The sequence below is a fragment of the Euleptes europaea genome, chromosome 19, assembly GCF_029931775.1.
Source record: "Euleptes europaea isolate rEulEur1 chromosome 19, rEulEur1.hap1, whole genome shotgun sequence".
In the NCBI taxonomy this organism is placed as follows: Eukaryota; Metazoa; Chordata; class Lepidosauria; order Squamata; family Sphaerodactylidae; genus Euleptes; species Euleptes europaea.
In genome coordinates, this window is record NC_079330.1 from 21,038,071 (window position 1) to 21,058,627 (window position 20,557).

At 45.4% G+C, this 20,557-nt stretch overlaps 1 protein-coding gene across 1 annotated transcript in view; it reads right to left on the reverse strand.

The window, feature by feature from the left end:
• Window positions 1-20,557, reverse strand: part of P2RX1 (purinergic receptor P2X 1) — a 45,447-nt gene that overhangs the window by 19,611 nt on the left and 5,279 nt on the right. Inside the window, exons 2-6 of the mRNA XM_056864989.1 lie at window positions 5,454-5,601; window positions 3,550-3,621; window positions 2,130-2,199; window positions 1,560-1,656; window positions 104-184 (exon numbers count right to left, since the gene is read on the reverse strand). Coding sequence (XP_056720967.1) covers window positions 104-184; window positions 1,560-1,656; window positions 2,130-2,199; window positions 3,550-3,621; window positions 5,454-5,601 — 468 coding nt within the window. The remainder of the gene's footprint in view (window positions 1-103; window positions 185-1,559; window positions 1,657-2,129; window positions 2,200-3,549; window positions 3,622-5,453; window positions 5,602-20,557) is intronic.

Consider the following 20,557-nt stretch of genomic DNA (forward strand, 5'->3'; position numbering starts at 1 on the left):
CCCCCACCAGCTATCTCATTTTCACCCCACCCTTCCTCCAAAGAGACAGCTGCCTGTCAGATGAAGGCTGAAACCAGTTTTGCCTGGCAGATCAATTGCTTACCTGGAGACTTTGAACTTGGGGAAAGTAATACTGTTCTTGATAAATAAGGTGAAGTTTTCTGCTTCTAGGAGCAGAGGCGGGCTGGAAGACAAAATGATTGATGCTTGCAGGTAAAATCCACTGGAGAAGGGGAATGCCTCCCAACCTCTACCCCAGGGGTGGGGAACGTCAGGCCCGGGGGTCATTTAAGGCCCGCAAAATAATTTGGTCTGGCCCTTCATGAATCCTGGCCGATCTCTAGCTCAGAAGGATCTAAGAATGGTGATTCCCCACCCCTCCCGTGGACAGGAATAGCCTCTATTCAAGGTGGTTGTGAGTTTGTTTTGCTGCAAAAAGGAACCCCTTTCCCCCTTTGCAGAAGAGTTGTTAGTGATGGAGCTGCCATGGAAATAGATGGAAATAGTCGCTGTCTTCAACCATATGCCTGGCAGAATAGTTCAGTCTTACAAGCCCTGAATTCAGAATCTCTCCCTATGATGCATTCACTTCACCACAAATGGGGATCAACTTGGATGATTTCTAAAATTAATTCCTGTGTTGGATCATGTGCACTTCCCTATAGCTTTTAGTTCAATTGCATCTTTGTTTGCATTTATAAATCATTGCAAAATTAGGTATGTTTTTGTGCCTGTATGAGCGCATCCATGTTTTACTAATGTGCACAGGCGCTCCAGTAAAATTCAACACAGAAGACTCTCAATATAATTGTATATAAAGCCACATCAAGATTGCTTTTCAGGGGGGATATGTTTGGCTATGCACAATAAGATATGTGTGACCTGGAAGGAGTCAAAAACTGTGGCAAACTGTCTAAGGACCCTGGGGTTTTTTTTTGCTGTCAAGTCACTGCTGAGTTATGGTGACCCCGTGGGGTTTTCAAGTCAAGAGATGTTCAGAGGTGGTTTGCCACTGCCTGCTCCACGTCACAACCCTGGTATTCCTTAGAGGTCTCCCATCCAAGCAGGCCAACCCTGCTTAGTTTTTGAGATCTGATGAGATCAGGCTACCCTGAGCTATCCAGGTCGGTACTCTGTACTCTGTATAAAATTCCAGAAATGGAACCATGGAGAATATCGGTTCCAATCTGGAAGCAGGGCCAGGTAATTCAGAACTCCAAAATCCGAAGAGAAACGCAACTGAGGAGAAACTCAGGTGCCTCCTTAGTTAGAACTTCTGCTAAGATTGCCAGCTTTCTCCCTGAAATCAGATATCATCCCCAACTGAAACGGGAGAAATGGTAGCACCCCAAAGCAGGACTACAGTTCTTTCCAGTTACCAAAACAATGCACAGAGTCTGGTCTCTGCTTCCAGAGTTCAGGGTTCAAGACATACATGTCCCATTAGCGTTCTTCATTGCCACCCACCTCAGACCACTGGTGTTAAAAAAAAGTTTCCCTTCTCAAGCAATGATTCATATCATTAGGACAAGAAAATGCAGAGAACCCCCATTCCTTACTTAGGAACAAAGTCGTCAATCTCTACTGGGCACCAGCCAAAGATTTCACAGGTCTTTACGGTGTTGCTAAAATTCACACACTTCCCAGTCATCATACCTGAAGAAAGAAGACAGTTCACAGTCAGGTGAGGAGAAGAAAATCTTCCAAAATATCAAAAGGTCTTATGCAAAGTCTCCAGGAGGTTAGTTCATGCCCAGTTTCTCTAGGGTTGCCAACCTCCAGGTGGGGCCTGGAGATCCCCTGGATTTGTTAGAACCTCAGTCTGAGATTCAGCGGGGTTCCTCTTACATTCTTATAAATACTTACAACACATGAAGCTACTGTACATTGAATCAGACCTTTGGGTTCATCAGTGGTCACTATTGTCTACTCAGACAGGCAGTGGCTCTCCAGGGCCTCAGATCAGAGGTCTTTCATAGCATCTGCTAACTGATTCTTTTAACTGGAGATGCCGGGGATTGAACCTAGGACCTTCTGTGTGTAAAGCAGATGCACTGCCACTGAGCCATAGTTCCTCCCCGAACATACCAAAGGATGTCACACAGGCTTTTGAGCATTTTGTTTCTCACCTGTACCTCCGCGAACGTATTTCCCCTGAGTACATTTACTGTCCTCATCACACTCCCCAGTTTCGGGATTCTGAAAAGAGAACAAAAAAATGATGACCATTCAACTATAGGCAGATCTCCTTCAGTATCTTACTTCCCCTGTAAGGGCAGTTAGGATTCTGTATTAGATTTGAGGAGGGGGGGGGGAGAAAGTGCCTTCATGCAAACTGGAGTGTGTCAAGTTAATTTGTGTATATTGTCCTCACCCATATTTAAAGGGTATAATTGTAAGAATACGTGTGCACGGAGGGCAGTGGTTTGCACCTCAGGGAGGGGAAGAATATCTGCCTGGTTATGCATAAGGTTCCAGGTTCAATCCCAGCTTCTCTTGGTTAAAAGGATCCATAATAGGGAATGTGAAAGACCTCTGCCTGGGACCCTGCCTAGAGAGCCACCACTAGTCAAAGTGATCAATACTGACTTTGATAGACCAAGGGTCTGACTCTGTATTATGCAGCTTCACCAGGTTTGTGTGTGTGTAAAGTGCGGTCAACTAGCAGCCGACTTACGGCAACCCCGTAGGGTTTTCAAGGCAAGAGACAGACAGAGGTGGTTTACCATTGCCTTTCTCTGCACAACAACCCTGGCATTCCTTGGTGGACTCCCAACCAATTACTAACCAGGGCCGACCCTGCTTAGCTTCTGAGATCTGACATAGAAGTAGAGTATCTTAAATGGACCTGTCATAATGAGGAGGGATTGTAGCTCAGTAGCAAAACAAATGCTTTGAAACATAAATAAATAAATAATATCCCAGATTCAGTCCCTGGCAGCTCCAGTTAAAGAATCTCCGGAGTTCCTTTGCCCAAGCCCCCAGAGAGCTGCTGCCAGTCAACACAGACAATAGTTAGTTGGGTTAGTGGTCTGATGCTCTAATAGATAGTTTCATGTTCAGTATCAATCTTTGGGGAAATTTTGCATTTGCTCATTGCATCTGTTTCACTGATCTTTCAAAAATCAATACATGGTTTAATTTGAGCAAATAACCTCAGGGTTACTTGAGACTTTAGTGAGTTGCATGTCTTCTGGAAGAGTTTTTTTTTTTTTTTTAAGTTTGGGTTTTCTTTCAGCAAGTCAGAAAAGTGGAGAATCTCTCTCACCCATAAATACATACAATTCTGATTCCCCCCCATTACATTTCTTGTGATGGATTCGCACATGCAATGGAACCACAAAATTTCGAACACACTCCCCCATGTTCAATGGACCAGAGGTTTGCACACTATTTTAACAGTACCATTGCCATACCCATTCTGCGTACACAGAAGTAGGCGCTTGGGCAGGTCACATGACTGGCTCTTTTGCAGCTACCTGCCCTGAGCAAGCTTGAAAAAAAATAAATACAGATATTGGAACGAAAAAAAACGCAGAAGCACATTACCTCGGGGCACCATCCCTGTTTCTGCCCTTGAGTGATGATGAAATTGGTCATAACCACAAAGGAACTGTCTCCCTACAAAGGAAAACACGGCAAAGTTGGTGTCAGAAACTACCTGTCACATCAATGAGGATGTCCCTCCATTTGGTCCGCTCCCTTGAGTAATTTTGAGTTCTTTGCATTAAAGTCCCCTTACTCCGGCACAATTTGTTACTACTAGGCCATTTATGCTTAGTAATTAGCAGTGAGTTCCAGGCTAAATTGCCCCGCATATTTTTTTGAGTTTTTCACGGTGAACCATCGTTCAGGAAGTGACTGAGAAGCCGGTGCATACCTGCTTCGCAATACTTAAGAGCCCCTTTAACGAGACCTTTTGTGTTTGCTCCGCCGCCACCATGAAGAACCCCCTCAAGGAAGCATGCAAAACAACAGCCGCGCGTTAGCTATGCAAACGGCGGTTGCCTAATGGAAGGAACAAAGGAGCAGGCGAGTGGGGGGTGGAATTTCTCCTTTTGCGTCGGGACTGTGAATAGTCATTTTATAGGTCACATTTAAAAAGAGAGCTTTGAGTGAGCTTCAAAATTGACTCTGCATAAATGGCCCTAGTCTAATAGTGCAGAACTACCATATTACCATAGAGAGTAATTTGTGCACATGCTTTCCACATCTTAGGAAATACTGCTTTACTCAGTGGGTAGTTCGTTTTCAGAACTCACAGGTCTGGTGATAGCCACTGGCTTAGAGGAATTTAAAGGGGTTGATGTTTCACTTACAGCTGAATGGGACCAGCATGGTGTAGTGCAGGGTTGGGGAAAGTCAGGCCCTATGGCCCGCGAAGTCATTTGGTATGGCCATTTGTGGGTCCTGGCAGATCTCTAGCTCAGAAGGATCTGGCGATCCACCCCCTCCCACGGACAGGAATAGCCTCTATTAAAGGCGGATGTGAGTTTGTTTTGCTGAGAAAAGGAACCTTTTCCCCCGTTGCAGAAGAGTCATTAGCTATGGAACTGCTAGGAACGCCCAAGAAACCATATTAACCCTTTCCCACCCGGGCCGTGGAGAAACGTATTTCCTCTGTACTACAAGAGGGCTGGGGGCGGAAGTGGCGACAATGAGGGGTTAAAGGGGGCAGGGACAGAATGCTTGGCCCGCGGATGATGTTATAAATATCCAAATGGCCCTTGGCAGAAAAAAGGTTCCCCACCCCTGGTGTAGTGGTTAAGAGCAGTGGTTTAGAGCGGTGGACTGTGATCCTGAGAACCGGGTTTGATTCCCCACTCCTCCACATGAGCGGCGGAAGCTAATCTGGTGAACTGGATTTGTTTCCCCACTCCTACTCACGAAGCCAGCTGGGTGACCTTGGGCTAGTCACAGCTCTTAGAGCTCTCTCAGCCCTACCTACCTCACAGGGTGTCTGTTGCGGGGAGGGGAAGGGAAGGTAACTGCAAGCCGGTTTGATTCTTCCTTAAGTGGTATAGAAAGTTGGCATATAAAAACCAACTCTTCTTCTTCTCTTCCTCCTCCTCCTTCTCCTTCCAGATCCAGAGGCCTGATGTTCAATCACTGGGACAAGCAACTGGAAGGGACCATGGCTGATCTTCAAGGACTTCCCATATGGCCACTGTGCATAGCAGTAGACCTCCATCCACACACACTTCCAGCCACTTCCTCCTGAATTGGAGATGTTGGTAATATTCGGAGCTGGATTAACACCCAAGCTAAGTAAACTACAGTGGATGTCACCTTTTCTGGTGCCCACCACGTGTTTTTAGGAAGTGGGAGGGGCACAATCAACCAAGGCCATTTCCTAATAAGCTAGTTGGGGTTCACTAAACCTCTAGTCGATCTCAATTTGGAACGCCTCTCTCCAAACAAGTCTACATGTGCCACAGCTTCAGACTCCTTACCTGAGGTGGGAAAACATAATCGGTGCCATCCCAGATGTGTGGGCCCATCCCGCTGACATTTGTAAGAGTCAACCCTTTGAGCTTCACAGAGACGGAGCTGATGATACCGTCCCGGGACTGGTAGCCCTTCTCGTAGAGGAAAACCCACCTAAAGATAAAGACCAGAACAAGCAAATTATTTGCAACAGCTATCTAAGAAAGGTTATTTTTAAAATTTATTTGATTTTTATCCAGCCCTTTCCCTGAGTCCGGCTCAGGGCAGCTAACAGCATTTAAAATATATTTTAAAAATGAATACTCTATACAGTTATAGGCTAACATTAAAATCCTGACCAAATATAAAATACAAGACAGCTCCCCCGTAAAACTAATACTAATAATAGGGAGAACAATCAGGGAGGGGACAAAAAGAGAGTGAAGGGGAAAGAGGAAAAGGAAGGGGGAGGGGGAACAAAGGCATCTTTCAAACTGCCCCCATAATCTGTTTTAGCAGACACAACCGTTTTGGCTCCTGGCTGCTAACTGATTTTGTTAACTGATCTCTGTAGTCTGGAGATGAGCTGTAATTCAAGAAGAAGAAGGAGGAGGAGGAGGAGTTGGTTTTTATATGCTGACTTTTCCTACCACTTAAGGAAGAATTTAAAAAACCAGCTTACAATCACCTTCCTATCCCCACAACAGACACCCTGTAAGGTAGGTGGGGCTGAGAGAGTGTGACTAGCCCAAGGTGTCTTCATGTGTAAGAGCTGTCTTCATGTGTAGGAGCGGGGAAACAAATCCAGTTCACCAGATTAGCCTCCGCCACTCATGTGGAGGAGCGGGAAATCAAACCCGGTTCCCCAGATCAGACTCCACCGCTCCAAACCACTGCTCTTAACCACTACACCACGCTCGCTCAAGGGGTCCCACATGGAGGCTGGCATCAAATCCCCACTTGCCTATGAGCCTGACTGGGTGGCGGTGGACTAGGTGCTTTCTCTCAACTTAACCTCACAGGTTGGTTGCCAGAATAAAACAGAGGAAGAGCAATTCATTTATACCTCGCACAAATAATAATAAAAAAACTTAAATCTGAAGGGAAAAATGTAGATGAAGTTGGGCATGTTCATCCTATAGAAAAGAAAGGGGAGGATATAATCGGCGTCTCCAAATATTTATCATTCGATAAAGAGATTTCAGGAGGAACAGATGGCAGAGCAAGAAGGAAAGAAAATTAAACTTGGGGGAACGTGGGTGCAATGTTTGCCCAGAGGATAAGGCCAACCATATTATTTATTTTGCATGGACCTTTTGTAAGTCCTTCACAAACAACCAAGGAGATGTCTGCCATGTCATCCCACCCTTTCTCCAAAGAGCTCAGAGCAATGTACACAGTTCTCCCCTCTTTCGTTTTATTGTCACAAAATCCTGTAAAGTACACAGGCTGAATGAATGAATGAATGAATGAATGAATGAATGAAGCCCAGCAAGCCAAGTTATTTGAACCTGGGTCTCCACTCTCCCCAGTCCTAGTCCGGCATGCAAACTACTACGCAGCAATGCTTAAAGAGAGCGATCATGTCCCCCCCTCAATCTCCTCTTCTCCAGACTAAACATTCCCAAGTCCCTCAGCCTTTCCTCGTAGGGCTTGGTCTCCAAGCCCCTGATCTTCCCCGTCGCTCTCCTCTGCACCCATTCTGTTCACAGCCTTTTTGAAGAGAGGCCTCCAAAATTGCACACAGTACTCCAGGTGCGGCCTGCAATGCAGTGTACAGCGGAACTATGACATCTTGCGATTTGGATGTTATGCCTCTGTTGATGCACCCCAAGATTGCATTAGCCTTTTCTGTCTCTGTGCCTCTACTCTTTGGTGTCAATCGGGGTCCTTTCTCCAAAGCCATTTTGTTTGCCCCGTTGCTGTTGAAACAATTGACTTAGTACAATTTTTCTTTTTATTGTATTGGGTTAACCCCTTAATTTATTTATTATTTTATTACATTTCTACCCCGCCCTCCCCAGCCAAAGGCACACTAGGGCAGCCTTGGCTTAGAGAAGGATTGGTGAGCGATTATAGAAAGTATTTACTCGATGTGCCAGGGCTGATGGGCTCAGAGCCGACATTCTGGGATGGGGATGAAAACCAGACTTCTGCCCTTTTTTAGCCTGGCCAACCATTCCTTGCAGTCTTGGACTTTGACCTGCAAACAATGGACCTGGCTTTCTTTGCTGACTCTGAGAGCCAGCATTTTCTCCCATTCGTCTTGTGATTTGACAAATTCGTAACAGTCAAGAGAAACATGATTTTATCAGGAATAAAAACACCCTTCGTCGCGGAGAATGCCAACCTGTCAGGAAGGATCTTTCAAGCCACATATGGCATTTTCAGAATTAACTGGAATAAGTCACTGAATATTTTACATATTTTTTTACTAAAAATAACCTGCCGGATAATTAGGGAGAGTACCAAATTTTATGGTAGCTCAGGTTCGATTCAAAGTTGATTTTACGGTTTCATGTGATGAAGATGCCGTCATCCATTTTCCCTACCTTTTAAGGACATTCGGTGAAAGTATGGCTGCGAAGACGCCTGACAATGTAGCACAAAGATGACATGTTAGAGAAATATTGTGAAATAATAAAGCTAAATAATTAAACGAATAAACCTGCTCAGGATGATGTTTATCTAAAGGCCAAGAGAATGATTGACGCTGTCTGGGTTTGAAAAGGACCGTTACTTTGGATTTATGATGGCTTATGCGGGGAAATTCAGCCGCACGGTATTGTGAAAAGATTTTAGGAGCTCGCTGCCAGCCCACTGCTGAGAGGGACAGTAAAACAGCATCATCAGCATAGAGAAGAAGAGGGACTGGATGAACTGCCAATTTAGGGGCATGGGTGTCATTCTGGGGAAGGTCATACAGGTAAAGATTTAAAAGTTGCAAAGCTGACACACAGCCCTGAGCTGCAATCGGACTGGTTAAACATGGTGTAGTGGCTAAGAGGGGTGGACTCTAATCTGGAGGACCAGGTTTGTTTTCCCACTCCTTGGGCCAGTCACAGTTCTCTCAGAACTCCCTCAGCCCCACCTACATCACAAGGTGTTTGTTGTGAGAAGGGGAAGGGAAGGTGATTGTAAGCCGCTTTGAGACTCCTTAACGGTAGAGAAAAGCATGGTATAAAAACCAACTCTTCTTCTTCTTCATAACCCAGGTGGTTAAACTTCACCCTCACCCCTTGGGTTTTACTTAGGGTTGCCAACCTCCAGGTGTTGACTGGCAATGTCCCGCTATTACAATGGATCTCCAGGTGACAGAGATCAGTTCACCAAATGAAAATGGCCACTTTGGAAGGTGGTCTCTATGGCATTATCCCCCATTGAAGTCTCTCCCCCAAACCCCACCCTCCTCAGACTCCACCCCCAAAATCTCCAGGTGTTTCCCAACCCAGAGCTGGCAGCCCTAGTTTTACTCCTTCAAGACCATGTGTAGGCAATAAATGTATATATTTCCTCACGGTTCCCCTCCCATCGCCATCTCTTCTCCCTGGCCCATTTCAATGCACTACCTGTTGCTGAAGAAGAGCCCCGTGGAGCAGAGTGTTAAGCTGCAGTACTGCAGTCAAAAGCTCTGCTCACGACCTGAGTTCGATCCCGACGGAAGTCGGTTTCAGGTAGCCGGCTCAAGGTTGACTCAGCCTTCCATCCTTCCGAGGTCGGTCAAATGAGGACCCAGCTTGCTGGGGGTAAAGGGAAGATGACTGGGGGAAGGCACTGGCGAACCACCCCGTAAACATAGTCTGCCTGGTAAACATCAAGATGTGACGTCACCCCATGGGTCAGGAATGACCCGGTGCTTGCACAGGAGACCTTTACCTTTTTTTTTTTTTTAACCTATTGTTGATCTTTTTGGGAGATTTCCTAACGTACCACGTGGCCAAAGGGTTTGCTTCTGTGGTTTGAGGTGCCTGAAACCCTGCTACATTTTTCCCTCTCGTGCAAATTCTATGGCAGTTTAACAGCTTCTCTGATAACCCCCCTTCTTGCAAATGTCCCCCGCCATTCGAAGGATTATCACTTATTCAACCTCCTGTCCGGAAACAAATGTCACATCTCTCTGGCAGTTGCCAAATGTATTTCGGCTGCACTAAAAATTCGAGCTACTGCCATCAACTCAGTGCCTAGTTAAATATCCTGTGATTCTGTGGCTATTTTAACTGCATTTTTAATTTGCTATCAGATTTATTAGTACAGTCAATCAGACCAGTAAAAGCTATACAACAAAAAGCTATCTTAAAACGTATTTAATCATTTTTCCCCAAAGCGACAAATGTTCCTACTCTGTAATGTATTTTATTCATTGTTATATTATTTTGTCTAAAAGCTTATGTGCTATATCCTTGAAGAAATGAAATTAAATGAGAAATATTGCGTAAAAATGCAGTCCAACTGTCCAAAATGGGGGAGGGACAGAAAATAGGTGGAAATAAGTGGAACAAATGGGTCTTTCAGGGCATGGATTCAAATGTTTTTTACAGCATGAAATAGGGTTGCCAGGTCCCTCTTCGCCACCAGCGGGAGGTTTTTGGGGCAGAGCCTGAGGAGGGCGGAGTTTGGGGAGGGGAGAGGTTTCAATGCCATAGAGTCCAATTGCCAAAGCGGCCATTTTCTCCAAGTGAACTGATCTCCAGCCGATAGAGATCAGTTCACTTGGAGAAAATGGCCGAAGTGAAGTTATAGCCCAAAATAAAGGTATTTTACCTGCGGCACTATTAATTGCCCCTGTGTACATAAACAGGTGCAGGAATCTCTCTTTTAGACGTGACACCCGTGTAGATAAATGCGTGTCAAGAATTACCCCCCTTCCTCCTGTTTTCTCTCTCTTCAAACTTAGTTTGCATAAGCACACAAACATTCCTGAGTTTGCAACATCCCAAAACGCTGCTGGCTTTCCTATGCTTCGCAAGTTCGTTATCTTGGTAACGGGAACTTCACGTTCAGCTAAAGAACTGGCTTAATGCAGAAATTGTTTGTTAAGAATGACATCAGGAGAAAAACAGAAAAGTATCCTTATTGTTAGAAGTCTATAAAGCTTGAGCAATTCTAAACAGCAATGTGATTCTTTCTGCAGTGTGACTCTCTGGGGTCTTGGCTGGAGAGATTTGATCCCAGCTTGTATTGTTTAAATTGGTACCATTAAACGGCATAGCTGTAAAACTAACTCCTGATCTCCAGTGCGTTATCCTTCGATCTGACCTATCTGGATAGCATTTTTTTTAGGCACAACAATAGCAGGAGATCTCCAGGGAGGTTGAGCAACCAAAATTAACACCACTGTACTGCTACCACAGGTTAGGAAATTAGCACAGGACTGGCTGAAATAACTACTGGATAACAATCTAGTAAACAAGTGTATTAAAGTGCATAAAGTGAAATAAATAAATAAATATATACAACAATATCTTAGACAGTCCAAATGGTACTATTTTCAAATAGTACCATTTGGACTAAGATATTGTTGTATATATTTATTTATTTATTTATTTAACTTTATGCACTTTAATACCTGGAGGTTGGCAACCCTAGTGGTAAAGGGCCCCTTGAAATGCTTTTACACCTGGAAGTGCCGCATCGCAAGGGGCCTTGTACCACTCAAACATGGTAAGAACTCTGATCTGGTGGATCAGACTAAGCTCCGTTTAATTCCATCTCCCATAGTAGGCCACCAGATGGCTGGGGATCAGTGTTTTCTGTCTTGTCCCTGCTATTATCCCTGACATCCCCCCCCCCCCAGCCACTGGTAATCAGAGGTACATTGTCGCTGGATATGGAGGTTCCATTTTGCCATTGTGGCTAATAGCCATTTGCTTGACCTATAGGGTTGCCAGGTGCCTGCTGGTGGCGGGCAAACCCCCACTAATGTGCCCCTCTGCTAGCAGAGCACCTGAGGGTTGGCGGGCAATCGTGTGCATGCACGGAAAAACCTCCCGTTGAAGATGAGGGGCTTGTAGAGTGCAAAGGAGGGCTGGGCTGGAGCGTTCCTCCCTGCCCCGCTGTGCGCGCGTGCTTTGAGCGAGCGCACAGCGGGGCTTTGAAGGCTCCAGGCTCCCGTTGCACTCTACAAGCCCCATTGGGCTTGTAAAGTGCAAAGGAGGGCTGGAGCATTTTTCCCAGCCCTGCTCTGCATGCTCTCCGAGCGCGCGCACAGCAGGGCTAGGAAACCGGAAGTGGTGTCGGGAGCATGCAGGCCTCCCTCTACCCAGCCCCACCCAGTGGAACCTCCCGCCAAAGGTAAGTGGGAACCTGGCAACCCTATTGACCAACAATGCTGTTACCAACCTGGTAAGGGGGGGTAGGGTTGCCAGCTCTGGGTTGGAAAATACCTGGAGATTTTGGGGGTGGAGTCTAAGGAGGACAGAGTTTGAGAAGGGGAGGGACCTCAGCAGGGCATAATGCCATAGAGTCCATCTTCCAAAACAGCCATTTTCTCCAGGTGAATAGATCTCTGTTGCCTGGATATCAGTTGAAATGGTGGGAGATCTCTAGCCACCACCTGGAGGTTGGCAAGCTACTAATACTACAAGGGCTACTAATACTGAAAGGGAAGGGGTAGGGTTACCAACTCAGGGTTGGGAAATTCCTGGAGATTGAGGAGTAGAGCTTGGTGGCTGCATAATTTGAGGAGTGGAGGGACTTCAGCAGCCTCTAATTCCGTAGAGTCCACCCTCCAAAGCAGCTATTTTCTCCAGGGGAACTGATCTCTGTTGTCTGGAGGTGACCTGTAATGCCAGGAAATCTCCAGGCCCCAGCTGAAGGTTGGCAACCCTAGAGGGGAAGAATAAATTTTGATAGGTAAAATTGTCATAGATAAAATTGTCAGAGGTAAAATTGTCAGAGGAAGACCCAACAAGAGATGGATTGACTCAATAAAGGAAGCCACAGCCTTCAGTTTGCAAGATCTGAGCAAGGCTGTCAAAGATAGGACATTTTGGAGGACTTTCATTCATAGGGTTGCCATGAGTCGGAAGCGACTTGACGGCACTTAACACACACAAAATTGTCAAGGGTGGAAGGGCTCTCCACTACACTCATCTTGACCACTTGGAAATTCAAAAACACAGCCATTACTAGAGTCAGTTTAAGGTAGGGTTGCCAGGTCCCTCTTCGCCACCAGTGGGAGATTTTTGGGATGGAGCCTGAGGAGGGCAGTGTTTTGGGAGGAGAGGGACTTCAATGCCATAGAGTCCAATTGCCAAAGTGGCCATTTTCTCCAGGTGAACTGATCTCTGTCGGCTGGAGATCAGTTGTAATAGCAGGAGATCTCCAGCTAGTACCAGAGGTTGGCAACCCTAGTTTAAGGTAAGCAGACATTCTGAGATCTTCCTTTACCCCTTTTATACAATACACCTAGGGATGCCAGGCTCCAGGTGGGACCTGGGGATCCCCTGGAATTACATCTCATCTCCACGGTATAGAGATCAGTTCCCCTGAGGAAAATGGATGCTTTAGACTAGAGGGTGGGCTCTGTGGCATTGTACCCCACGGAGGTGACTGTTCTCCCCTGGCTCCTTCCCCAAATCTCCAAGAGTTGCCCTACCCGGATCTGGCAACCCTAAATACACCAATTGATTCTTCTCAGTGACACATACATCCAGAGAGCTGTCCCACCCCTGCGTGCACACCCACAGTCCTGCCTGGATTTTAAATGTTTGTAGATGACTTAATCTTCCAGGATACAGAGATCTTCATTTTCAGATTACTAATATTGACACTTCAATGGCCACGCCGCTTCAAAAGGATGGAACAATTGGGTCCTTATAAAAAAAAATTTCATTTCCCTCCAGAATGTGGGGAGAGTGGCCCAAACAGTTGAAAAATTAATCCAGCCCAAGTTAATACATGAGTTTATACAGCATGGTGTAGTGGTTAAGAGTGGAAGACTCTAATCTCGAGAACCGGGTTCGATTCCCCACTCCTCCACATGAAGCCTGCTGGGTGACCTTGGGCTAGTCACAGTTCTCTCAGAGCTCTCTCAGCCCCACCTACCTCACAAGGTGTCTGTTGTGGGGAGGGAAAGAGAAGGCGATTGTAAGCCACTTTGAGATTCCTTAAAGGTAGAGAAAAGTGGGGTATAAAAACCAACTCTTCTTCTTCTTCACTGGTTGCCGCTAACCTAAAAATCGCACCTTGATGTGTTACCTTAGTTCATCCAAAGGGAACGCACTATTAGCCTCACCGTCACAAATGCGGCTAACAATCCCTTCTTCTTCAAGAAGCATGCAATAGAAGGAGGGGGGAATTTAAAATCCTCACTTTTTAAACTCACCTGAGGACCTGCTTTCAAATATGGTACAAAAGATGGTGTCCAATTTTCTCGATTTTGCTCTGAGACCCAAAATCCCTGCTACCATTTTGTTCTCCCCCAAGCAAATCTCATTTTCACACTATTGTCTGTTTCCGTGCAGTTACTTTCCCTCCTAAAACATACGTATTTTTCAATATTATTTCTACATCAGTAGGTCAGTATTTGTTTCGCTTGGCAATCCCTCAGTTTGGCATTCCCTCTGTGATAACTCCTTCCTGACCAATGCTTTAATTGCTGTTTTTGTGTCTTTGTTTGTATTTTAACTCTGCTTTTAATGTGTTTTAATGATGTGTGGGAGAGGGGATGATTTTGATGGTTTTAAAGTGTGATTTTATCATGTTTATTTTAAAGTGTTAGCCACCTTGGTAGTTCTTGTGAGGCTAAGAAATGTATTATGTAAATACATTTTAAAAATTATATAAAGGTAAAGGTCCCCTGTGCAAGCACCGGGTCATTCTGACCCATGGGGGGATGTCACATCCCGACGTTTCCAAGGCAGACTTTGTTTGCGGGGTGGTTTGCCAGTGCCTTCCCCAGTCATCTTCCCTTTACCCCCCAGCAAGCTGAGTACTCATTTGACCGACTTCGGAAGGATGGCAGGCTGAGTCAACCTTGAGCCGGCTACCTGAAACCGACTTCCGTCGGGATCGAACTCAGGTCGTGAGCAGAGCTTGGACTGCAGTACTGCAGTTTACCACTCTGCACCACGGGGCTCCTAAAACTTATATAAAAAAGTATAAATTATGTACAGATCGCATATAAAATCCCTATGATAATTATACCCCACGCACACACACAAAAGAATCTGGCAAACCTCCAGGTAGTAGCTGGTGATCTTCGGGGATTACAACTGATCTCCAGGCGACAGCGATCAGTTCCCCTGGAGAAAATGGCCAGTTTCGAAGGTGGACTCTATGGCATTAAACCCCATTGAAGTCCCTTCCCTCCTGAAACCCTGCTCTCCTCAGGCTCCACCCCCAACATCTCAAGGTATTTCCCAACCCAGAGTCGGCCACCCTGGGGTTAGGGTTGCCAACCTCCAGGTGGTGGCAGGAGATCTCCTGCTATTACCACTGGTCTCCAGCCGATAGAGATCAGTTCCCCTGGAGAAAATGGCTGTTTTGGCAATTGGACTCTATGGCATTGAAGTCCCTCCCCTCCCCAAACCCTGCCCTCCTCAGGCTCCACCCCAAAAAACTCCCACCGGTTGTGGAGAGATAACCTGGCAACCCTGCCTGGGGTAGAGTCTGATTTATTCAACAAATGCTGCAGGCAGTGCAAAAATAACCAAATGGGAAGTACCTGACAGCTACAGAATAAAAAATAGTCACGGACCCTGACCTTTGCTGGCATGCATTTCTTGGCTTGGTGCAATGCTTTTTTTACAGAATCTTGGCCAGGAGCCCATTGCAGAAGATGGGCTCCAGATGAAAACATGTACTCTTTGGGACACTGGAGCTGGTTTTATGTATGGGAATACATTAATCCTCTCTCTCCCCTTGCCAGCCTCTCTTTCCCAGCCTCTGAGCGGAGGGCAAAGGCTGGTTACATTAAAAGCAGGAAATGCCAGAGAGTTTTTGGGCCTGTCGGAAATTCCCATTTTGTAGGATATTTGTTCAACCAAGTGACCCCAAGAAGGGCCGTTACGGGCAAGATGATCCATGCCACCCCTGGGCAGTTTCATTACTGATGGGAGACACGGACCCAGGAATAACAAGAGGTGTCACCAAATATCTGGCAATAGTCCTGGCTTTAAAGTCACGATAAAGTTGAATCATGTGCTAAACAGAAATATTATCTATGTATTGTCTGTATTGCTCCCTATAAAAATATTTATTTATTCTTATATTTGTAATTTTAAAATAATTTATGAATCCCAGTATTTTAAAGCCATATTGTTTATAATATTTTATCACTCTATGATGTTGCAAATTTTGTTTTTATCTTATGTATGTATTTTTTTAATATTTTAACTCTCTATGATGTTGTAAATTTTGCTTTTTGTCTTATGTATGTTGCGCTCAAGATCTTTGGTCGGATGAGCTTGAAATAAAAGGAACTGATGATCCATGCCCTGCATTTCTAATGTGATCACTACCTGTTCTCTGTCAAGGTTTGGTGTGACCGTCGGTATTTTAACATAATGCAGTTAAGTACACAACTGCTTGTACCCCACAACGTTTTTACCAGTTCACTGGCCTGCACAGAATGAATGCATCTTTTTGCCGTGAGCTCCAGCGTGTTGGGTTGATATTGGGAGACCTGGGTTCAAATCCTCACTTTGCAACAAAGCGTACTGGCCTGTTGCTACCTCTCAGCCTAATATTCACAAAGTAGTTGTGGACACCCTGACCTGCGTAGCCCAGGCTAGCTCAATCTCAACAAATCTCAGAAGCTAAGCAGGGTCAGCCCTGGTTCGTATTTGGATGGGAGACCACCAAGGAAGTCCAGAGTTGCTATGCAGAGGCAGGCAATGGCAAACCGCCTCTGAACATCTCTTGCTTTGAAAACCCCACAATGGGGCAGCCATAAATTGGCTGCAACTTTCCACCACCAGTTGTGGGATGGTGGGAGGAACCCTACAAGTCAGCTTCTGTAGAGGATTAGCAAACAATACCGTAGTCTTCAACCCAACTGTGCAGTTCAGTGGCAGAGCATGAAGAGACTCCTGGGTTCAGTTCCCATCGACAGATTACAGGTAAAGTATAATTGCAATCCTGGCAAGCCACTGCTAGTCAGAGTAGACATACAGACAATCTTTTGACTCAATAATCCTGTGCGCACATTAGAGGGAACGCATTTGCATCCTGTGGATACACATGCACACCTGGTTTCTAAGAAACAGCTGACAGCAGTCACTTGAAAAATAAATCCAGGGACCAATACCTGGAAAAATGAGGGGTTTAAATGGTGTGTTCAGATGTACACACATGTTGAATGAAAGAATTGCTCATTGCATGTACAAAGAAAACTTGTATACACCGTAGCCCTGTTCAAAAGAAGAATAGTTGATTTTTATACCCCACTTTTTTACATTTAAGGAGCCTCAAAGCGGCTTACAGTCCTTCTCCCTTCCCCTCCCCACAGCAGACACCTTGTGAGGTAGGTGGGGCTGAGAGAGTTCAGAGGCAACTGTGACTAGCAAAAGGTCACCCAGCAAGCTTCATGTGGAGGAGTGGGGAAATGAACCCGGTTCTCCAGATCAGAGTCCTCCGCTCATGTGGAGGAGCGGGGAATCGAACCCGATTCTCCAGATTAGAGTCCTCCGCTCATATGGAGGAGTGGGGAATCAAACCCGGTTCTCCAGATCAGAGTCCTCCGCTCTTAATCACTACACCACGCTGGCTCTCAAAAATGTTACAGTGAACACACATACATCCTGTCTGTACATGCGTACACTTGTTTGTAAGGAAGAGGCAATGTACGTTCACTTTACAACTGAATCTGGGGACTGGGAGCTGGACAAAAGTGTGGTTTAAATCACCCGTTCAGCTGTAGGTGTGTTGAATAAAACATAAGAATCACTCATAGTATGCATAAAGAAAAATCGAATGCACGCTGCACACTGTACATACATTCAGTGTAACTTGTAAACAGGGCTTGTGCATTGATAGGATGAGCATTCACTGTAGGAACTGCAGGGAGTGAGCTTAGGGTTACCAGGTCCCTCATCGCCATTGGCAGGAGGTTTTTGGGGCAGAGCGGGACTTCAATGCCATCGTCCAATTGCCAAAGTGGCCATTTTCTCCAGGTGAACTGATCTCTATTGGCTGGAGATTAGTTGTAATAGCAGGAGATCTCCAGCTATTACCTGGAGGTTGGCAACCCTAAGTGAGCTGAATTGCTCGGGAACGACAACACTAGCCAGCCACACAAACAGCATTTTCAAAAGGCAAAAACAGGGCCAACGATAGGCCAAAAACAGTTCTCAATCATTACACAACACGCCAGGTAAAACAGGGCCGGCGGCAATCATACGGTTGACTGTTTCTGGGACCTTCTCCCAGTAGGATAAACCCATTTTTCTCGGCTATCCCATGCCATCAGCATCATAAGACCCAGTTGAGCCAGGGAACTGCAACTGAACTAGAAATAATTTTTCCTGTTTTGCTGAGTGATTTTACTTTTCCCACAGTCCCAAATGTTTCGTCAACTTTTTTTCTTGGCTAGAGTAAATGCCCTACCAGTTGCAGAACTGTCAGGTCATTGCGAGGGTATTTGTCATCCCCAGAGACTTTGGGGGTTACCGCATTATGTATTCCCACCAATGTATTAAGAGTTTGAAAATGTTATAAAAAATACTGTTCGCACTTTCTATGTATTCCCACCGATGTATTAAGAGTTTGAAAATGTTATAAAAAATACTGTTCGCACTTTGTTTGGCCCCTTTAGCTGTGAAGGCGTCTTCCAACCATTTATTAGCCGTGGCATCCAAAAACCCTTTTAAAGCGATATTTTTTATAACATTTTCGTACTTTTAATACATCGCTGGGAATACATACCACGGTAACAGCCTTTGTCTTTGTGGTAGAGCTGTAATTGAAACTTTACCTCATTTTGTATTCCGCTGTTATTTGTATTCGCCTCTAAGAGGTAAATATATATTGCCTTTAATGAGCAGGTTCCCTTGCTGTTCACACACTTTTCCACTTTTATATATTTTGGCTGGTAATGATAGGCGTATTACTTTGTCTGTGATAACGTTTATTTTTTGTGCCCCTAGAAATAGGCAGGCATATGTTAAAAATATCCCTGGGGTTAAGTATTAGCAGGGCTGTTGTTTTATTAGTTTCGCCAAGGTACTTTGGAGCACGTAGGCGCTCAGATTTGGGAATAGGAACAGGAAATAGAAATAATAAGGGAATTAAGGTAATAACAAAATGGTCTTGCTAGGTTTCAGGATTTTGCCTATGTGAGACAGAAGATCTTGGACTCCCTCTATTTTGATCTATCAGAGTTCGAATTTGATGACCCAGGGGAAAAGATACATGATACCGAGATTAGAATGCTGGGAACTGGACTATCATAATCTCTTGCTTTTAAACTGTTTGATTTGAAAGTCTTTTTTTAATGAATGGGATTTTATTGTTCCTTTATAACCTGGGTACCTGCATGACCACCTGCACCCATGTGAACCAGTTCTTCTGGAGTTGGCCCTTTCCCTGTTAAGGTTTCCAACTTCAGCGGGGGAGATTCCTGGAGATTTGGGACAGTGCATGGGGAGGGAGGAGTTTGGGGAGGGCAAGGAATTCAGCTCAGTCAGCCCTCCAAAGCTGCCATTTCCTTTAGGGGAGCTGATCTCTGTAGTCTGGAGATCAGTTAAAATTCTTGCCAGTGTTGCAAGAGATTAGGTTGCACATGCAAGAGAGGGCCTTTTCTCTGGTTGCCCCTGAGCTTTGGAACTCCCTCATCTTGGAGACATGAATGGCCTCCTCAGCAATGGGTGTCCACAGATCACTTTGGACAGATCATTTCCAAAGGGAATTTGATGGGGCTAAATAGGGTTGCCCGTGGCGCAGAGTGGTAAGCTGCAGTACTGCAGTCCAAAGCTCTGCTCACGACCTGAGTTCGATCCCAACGGAAGTTGGTTTCAGGTAGCCGGCTCAAGGTTGACTCAGCCTTCCATCCTTCCGAGGTCAGTCAAATGAGTACCCAGCTTGCTGGGGGTCAAGGGAAGATGACTGGAGAAGGCACTGGCAAACCACCCCGTAAACAAAGTCTGCCTAGAAAATGTCGGGATCTGACATCACCCCATGGGTCAAGAATGACCCGGTGCTTGCACAGGGGATCTTTATCTTTACATAGGGTGGCCAACCTCCAGGTACTAGCTGGAGATCTCACTCTTTCCAAAACGATCCTACCAAACCATGTTTGGGAAACATTGCTTCCAAGTTGGGGGAGATACGCAAAGGGATGCCTTTGTGTGGATGAAAAAAAAAACCAGGGAAAAGAGCTGATGCCATGTAGATTTTTTGTTGTTGACATGATAGAAAAACATAACCATCAGGGCTACACAGAGGGAAGATATATTGCTGTGCCTACAAGCAACCTATTCCTGTTGAGGTCATATAGTTAAGCAATATGCTGGGAGAAGTAAACATCCCGGACCGTGGCTTGAACATTTTCCACTCTCATAGTTTACACTTGCTGTGTGTTTGTCAGCTGTTGAAATACAGGTTTTCTATCGAGGCTGACCGCAAGCACAAGACGAGCAGGAGATTTCTGGGATCTTTCTTTTCGCAGGAAGCCATTCTCCTGTGCCGCTGGTTGGAAATCCAAGGTTGGCCTCTACTCCCCCTCGGGAAGAACGACTGAGAAACGGAAGACTGATGTAGCCTGACCTTTTAGCAGCTTTGGATGTATAGATCCCAGAAGCCACCTGTGGCTGTCTTATTTTAAAAAGAGAGAGTTGCGTTTTAAAAGAAAGAGGCAGAGAGAAAACAGCGGACAGTGAAGCATATAGGTCAGATCTTCTAATTTTCTCACCCGCCTTAAGACCCTCCTATCATGAATCATGGGTCTTTTATGCATGGCTGTTTCCCTTGCTGTCACCCCTCCAACAACTTTGGGTCTTTGTCTGGGTTTTGCATGCCGTTTCCGACCGTCAGAGGTCACCTCGCTCTCCCTCCACGTTTCCCTGCGTTTTCAGGGACCTATTTTATTTCGAATTTAAAGAAAAAGAGTTGGTTTTTATATGCTGACTTTCTCTGCCAATTAAGAGAGGCTCAAACCGGCTTACAATCACCTTCCCCCTTCCCACAACAG